This window comes from Triticum dicoccoides, chromosome 7B, assembly GCF_002162155.2.
Source record: "Triticum dicoccoides isolate Atlit2015 ecotype Zavitan chromosome 7B, WEW_v2.0, whole genome shotgun sequence".
Taxonomy (NCBI): Eukaryota; Viridiplantae; Streptophyta; class Magnoliopsida; order Poales; family Poaceae; genus Triticum; species Triticum dicoccoides.
Genome location: NC_041393.1, coordinates 608,407,887 through 608,414,093, shown reverse-complemented (window position 1 = coordinate 608,414,093; position 6,207 = coordinate 608,407,887). Strand labels below are relative to the sequence as shown.

At 49.8% G+C, this 6,207-nt stretch overlaps 1 protein-coding gene across 1 annotated transcript; it reads right to left on the bottom strand.

Annotated features, from left to right (window-relative positions):
- Nucleotides 1-608: 608 nt before the first annotated feature.
- LOC119341098 (germin-like protein 5-1) lies at nt 609-1,555 on the bottom strand. The gene is made up of 2 exons (XM_037612989.1): nt 1,402-1,555; nt 609-1,317 (listed from the first exon to the last, which is right to left on the bottom strand). The coding sequence occupies exons 1-2, from the start codon at nt 1,517-1,519 to the stop codon at nt 785-787; spliced, it is 651 nt and encodes a 216-aa protein (XP_037468886.1). The 5' UTR covers nt 1,520-1,555; the 3' UTR covers nt 609-784.
- Nucleotides 1,556-6,207: the final 4,652 nt, after the last annotated feature.

Below are 6,207 nucleotides of genomic sequence, written 5' to 3'. Positions count from 1 at the left end.
CCGTACCATTCAGATTGTCATGATCAAAGCCGGCATCTACACTAAGTTTCATATATCCCGATCGGGGCTTATACCAAGCCATCACTCTCCTCTTCGCTTTCGGGCTTACATGCGATAACAAAGTTCGCTGCTAGTCCCCGTATTGCCAATTGAATTTGGGCTGATTTAGTTATATGGAACTTGGTATGAGAATATTTAATGAACATACATATGCTTTATTATATAGTTATAAGATATTTATAAAATATAATTAGTGTAACAAAATGGTAATGGATTTCACTGAAAAGAGGGAATGAAAATGGATTTCACCGGGGAAAAAAGAACGAAAATATATTTCACCCAAAAAAAGAATGAAAATGGATTGTTATATCTTTCCTATACATGGTTTGCATGTTGAAAGAAATACAAGATAAGTACTCCTTAATTAGTTGTAATAATCTTTTAGAAATACACACAAAGTTTTTTTACATGAGTATATAAGTTCTACAGATTTTCATATCGAGCATATGTATACTTCTTTTTCAGTGAATAATACATATTACTTTCCTTTTTAGAATCAAAATGAATGTGAAAATTTATTCGAATCAAATTGTAACGGTGTTCAAAAATTAAATCAAATCGTAACGCCTTGTATACGCGATCGACCACGATCGAATTGATATTGCTCCAAATATTTCATGTTTATTGCGAAGCAACGGTTGCCGTACGTGCAAATTACTGTGCCCGCCCCCAGAAAATACAAAGAATGCAGATCTGGAACAAGCATGGCATGGCCATGCATGCATCAAGAACGCCGGAAGTTTGCCTTGATTGTCTCCACGGTGTGCTTGTCCGTGAGGAGCGTCTTGGCGACGAGATCGTCGGGGAGCGCCCCGGCGAAGAGCGAGTTGCCGAGGAGCACCAGCCCCGGGTTCTGGCTGCTGAGAGAGGCGTAGAGCGTGGCCGGCGCGCTCCCGTTGTTGTAGAGGAAGTGCACGAGCCCCTGCGGCACGGCGAACACGTCGCCCTTGCGGAGCACCTTGGCGTAGAGCTTGTTGTCCGGGTAGGAGGAGACGAAGCCGAAGTAGACGGAGCCCTCCAGCACCAGCGCCGTCTCCGCCGCCCTCGGGTGGTAGTGCACCGGGAAGACGCCGCCCGGCACGATGTCGAGGCGGACGTGGGACTCGCCCAGCGTGTTCAGGCCCGGGATCTGCACCTGGTTCGCCGTGAACCCGAAGCGCTTGCTCGTCGTGCCGCCCGGCTTGTCCAGGCCGCCGAAGAGGAAGTCCTCCGCCACCACCGCCGCCGGGTCCTTGCACGCCACCCCGTTCTCGTGCACTGCATGCACGTACGCGCATATCACCATGGATGATCACATAGAAACTGAAGAGCTGCCACGAGCACGGCGTTTGTTTTCCGTACCTTTGGACGTGGGGTCGGCGACGCAGAAGTCCTGGAGAGGGTTAGGGTCGAAAGCCTCGACATGGCCGGAGACGAGAGCGACGATGGCGAGCGCCAAGAGCAACGTCGCAGCAGCCATGGCGAGCCCTCTCGATCAGCGAAATGGGCAAGGAGCGACGAGTGCAGGGTATTGACTATTGACTAGAGAGGACTCCACTATATAGTGCAGGGACATTACTGGGCTTCCATGAATGCGCAGGCAATATTTTGGTAGTATCTTATATCATATCAATGCAATATTCGCACACTTATGGCCTTCAATTTATAGGAGGGAAAATTATATGAAGAAAGATTTAAATCCTTAATTTTTTGGAGAATATTTAACTCATTAATTAGCTTTTACGATTGCAAGTCGAGTTTTAGGTTCTCAGAGACGTTTTGCGCAATAGGCCGCTAAGACGACGTTTCACCAACTTCATGGGCCCATATTAACAAAAAACTTGATGGGCCCAACGTTTGCTTAGAAGAGAAAACCTAGTGGGGCATGGGCTTGTGTGGTGTGATATCATTTTTTTTGTTGTTGTTGAGGGAAGTGGGAGCAGTTCCTTGTAGCACGGTTGTTCTATTCCAAGTATATCAAATATGTTGTATAATCTTAAAAAAAATGAAGTATGGCATTATACTCCACTTAGTGTGTTTATTTTTCGCTTCTACTCTAATGCTTACTTCACTTATGAATTAATCCAGGCAATGTGCCATGTAGAGATAGGGATGGACAAGGTGTTTTTTTGCATATTAATTTTTTATTTACAAAATGGGTCGGCAAAGTTTGCCTCAGTCCTGTTAATTAAAGTGAAAGAGTAGATCATGATAGAAGTAATCGAGAAAACAAAACCAAGATCATAATACAGAAACAACCGTAGTAAAACAATCAATCAGAGAAATTACAAGACTAGTACGATTTTCATTGTAATCTTAATTTGACTAGTCGTTCCGCGTCCATTTTATCTTTTCATTGAACTGGTGGTTTTCCTAGACAATTGTCGGGTCTACGATGCCCTCTGGGTGTGTTTCGTAAGAAAAAAAAGGCCCATTGGTTATTATCCATCAGCGGTGCGTACGTCACTATTGACGGGCGGGCAGCCCATCAATGGTGAAAAAGTATATACTGTCGAAAAGGAAAAAAAAGTCATGTATGCCGACATATATGTTTATATAAGTAAAATAAATTACAATTTTGATCTTCAGTTTAAAAAATTGATCATGTAAAAAAATCATATATTCATGTATTAAAATGTTCATACATTTGTAAATAAGAATGTTCACAGACGGAAAGGAAAAAATTCCTGAACACCTGAATTTATGTTCATACAATTAAATAATGGTTACACGCCAAAAGAGAAGTGAAACAGAAACACATAGATTGAAACTGTATAAAAGTGGAAAAATAAGGAACTTTTTAAAAACAAAGGAAAACCAAAAAGTAAAAAAAAGAGAAAAATGAAAAGAAAACTAACACAAAACAAAAGGAAAGAAAGAGAGAAATAGAAAAGAAGAAAAAGGGCTGGGCCAAGAGCAATTGAGGGGTGCGTTTAAAACCAAACGTAGGACAGAAAGTACGTACATTCAGTAATCAACACCCAACGCCTGTTTAGCACTCAGAAGGAAGCACAAGGGTTTGTTTTTGCGGATCCAGGTAAGGGGATCCCAGCAGCGAGGAAGTGGACGCTGATCGGGAAGGTGTGTTCACCAAGACCGCTGAATAGGAGTGCGCTAGAGAGATCCATGCATAGAACCTGGGGCTTACACCATGAGGCACAATTCCGTGACCTAGGAGACAATCTGTTTTTGGTGCACTTCAGCGGAGAGGGCGATTGGAAGCACACGAGGAACAATGGTCCTTGGCAGTATGACTTCAGTGTGCTCATCCTGAAGGACTATGATGGCAAGACGAGGCCGTCAGAGATGGTCTTCGACACTGTCGAAACTTGGGTCAGAGTCAAGGATCTGCCGCTGGATAGGAGATGTGAGGAGTTTGGGCTGGCACTTGGAAACTGGCTAGGGGAAGTGATCAAGGTTGATGTGGATAAAGATGGCTTTGCCAAGGGGCAATATCTAAGAGTCAGAGCCAAGATCTCTGTGTATGAGCCCTTAGTCCGGGGTTTCAATCTGAAAGAATCGGCAGAGGATAAGGTGGGCACGTGGTATGATTTCCACTACGAAAAAATACCGCACTTCTGCTTTGAGTGTGGTCGGTTGGTGCACGTGAATGGGGTTTGTAGTCCTCCTGTGGATAAAGGCTCACAGTGGGGAGAATGGCTTAGGGCCTCCCCTGGGCGTAATACAGGACATAAGGGAGGGGGTCTAGGTGGATCTGCAAGCAGCTTCAACAGTGGAGGCTCCTCTCGCACTGGCGAGGGTGAGCAGACCCGGTTTTTTGCATCAGTAAGGGATGTCCCAACGAAGCGTAACTTGTATCCATCCCTCTCAAAATCTGAACAATCCCACACTGGTGGGGGGAGAGGTGACATCAATGAGGCTGTGACAAGCCCAAACAAGGGGAAAAGCAAAGGGGAGAACTCACAAAGTAGGGACTTGAGGCAAGATTTAGAGGAAAGAAGAGAGATGAACCTGAGGCAAGAACTGGTAGACAAGCAACATGAGGACTACAAACACAGGGCTAGTCAGGTTGAGCAGTCGGGACAAGGGTCGAGGCACAATATCAGCTCGGGCTATGATCATAGGGGAAGAAAACGAGGGTATTATGTCCGCGGGCCAAGGGAAGGTGAGTCATCGTACCGTCACCTGAATAATTGGGATTATGAAAGAGACATGTCAAGGAAGAGGCGCCCCAAACAGTTGTGGGTCCCTAAGGGTGAGCAGGGAAGATATGGTGATAAGGACTCGGAGAATGGGGAGAAGAGACTGAGAACAGCAAATGTTTTTTACCGTATCGAAGAGAATGACGGGAGAGCGGCGGACCCTGCGAGGGTGCAGGGCCGCCGAGAACAATGAATATCTTGGCCTGGAACTGTCGAGGACTGGGGTTGGACTCGACAGTAGGCGAACTGAGAGACCTGGTACGGTCCTACAACCCAGCGGTGGTCTTTCTATCGGAAACAAAAAAGAAAGCGTCACCTATGGATAGACTGAAGTGGAGTCTTGGTTTTCGCAATGGGGTGGCCGTGAGCAGTAGGGGAAGGAGTGGAGGGCTTGCACTATGGTGGAGGGATGACGCGGAGGTATCGGTTAGACCATGGAGCCAGTACTTTATCGATGCATCGGTTACATACGAAAATAGGACCTTTAGATTCACTGGGATCTATGGGGAGCCTAGAACGGAGCTACGACAGAAGACATGGGATGCATTACGATATCTAAAAAGGCAAGATAACTTACCATGGATTTGTGCAAGCGATTTTAATGAGGCTCTTGAACAGTCTGAACAGCTTGCAGGGAACGAGCGAAACCTAAACCAAATGGAAGCGTTTAGGGAGTGTCTTGATATGTGCGCACTGGCGGACATGGGTTTTTCTGGCTATCCGTTTACCTTCGATAATAAACGTGATCCCCCTGGTAATGTTCAGGTGAGGTTAGACAGAGCTACATGTAATAGTGAGTTCATGCAAAAAATTTCAGGTTCCGGGGTGGAACATATCCTTACGGAAGAGTCCGACCATATGGCACTGGCCATCCGGATCAGGGAGGAAAGGTTGGTTCAACAGGTGCATGAAAGGAGTTTCAAATTTGAGGAAATGTGGACGCGCCATGAGGAGTACGATACGATGATAAGCGAGGCATGGGAGGCGGAGAGCCACGGCCAAACAGGCCTGCATGCGCTGGTAGGCAAGCTGCGCAGCGTCACTGGTCGCATGCGGGAGTGGGGCCGGAGGCCGGACTGTGTTTGGTTCCGTCCGCAAGCAGATTAAACAACTCAAAGGTGAGCTGCAGCGCGCTAAGGGCATCTCCAGCCGCGTCCCAGGAAGGCCTTCTCAGGCGATTTTTTTCGCGCCGGCGCCGAAAAAACGGCCCAGTCGCGTCCCCAGGAGCCCGATTTTCGCCGGCTTGGGCCGAAAACAGCGCCGGCGGACCCAGCCCGAACCCGGCGCGCTGGGGGGCGCACGGGGGCGCCGGGGCGAACTGTTTTGGCGCGAAAAAGACGCGGGCCAGCCGCGTCAGCGACTCGGCGCCTTCCCCCAATGGCCTCGGTTCCCGCGGGGAATCAATGGCAAGGCTGCCGCCGGCCAGCCTTGCCATTGATTCCTCACGGGCGGCGCTTCACGGGACGGCGCGCCGACGCCTCCCCTCCCTCGCATGCGTACACACGGGCGCAGGCCGGCTATAAAAGCCGGCGGCCTCCACTCGCCTGTGCCCACACCAGCCCCCCCTCGCCGACGTCCAGCCCCTTCCTCTCCCTGCCTCTCCCGAGCGCCGCCGCCCAACCCCTCCCTCTACCTCTCCTGAGCCCGCCCAGCCCCGCCGTCGCCATGGCAGAACGCTTCCCCGGAGACGAGGCGGCGGCCAACGGCTTCGGCCGCCGTTCGCTCCGCGAACAGGAGTCCTGGCTCCTGTTCCAGGCGAACATCCCGGCGCCGCCGGATATGCGCGCTGGGCCAACGGGGTGGAGGCTCAGCGCCGGGGGAGTGCCCATTCCCCCGTTGCCCGATGCCGTGGCGAAGCCGAGGTACTTCGCCGAGGAGGTCGACAACGTGCGCGCGTCCCTCACCGACGCCCACGGCTCCCTCCCCCAGTACGCCGCCGACAACCACGCGGCCTGGGCGGCGTATTTCCAGCGCCGCCAGCAGGAGCGCTTGGCGTCCACCAACG

Coding starts and splice junctions, on each gene's coding strand:
- LOC119341098 (XM_037612989.1), bottom strand. CDS start 1,519: ATGGCTGCTGCGACGTTGCTCTTGGCGCTCGCCATCGTCGCTCTCGTC. Junction 1,318..1,401: donor CGCCGACCCCACGTCCAAAG/GTACGGAAAACA, acceptor ACGTGCATGCAG/TGCACGAGAACGGGGTGGCG.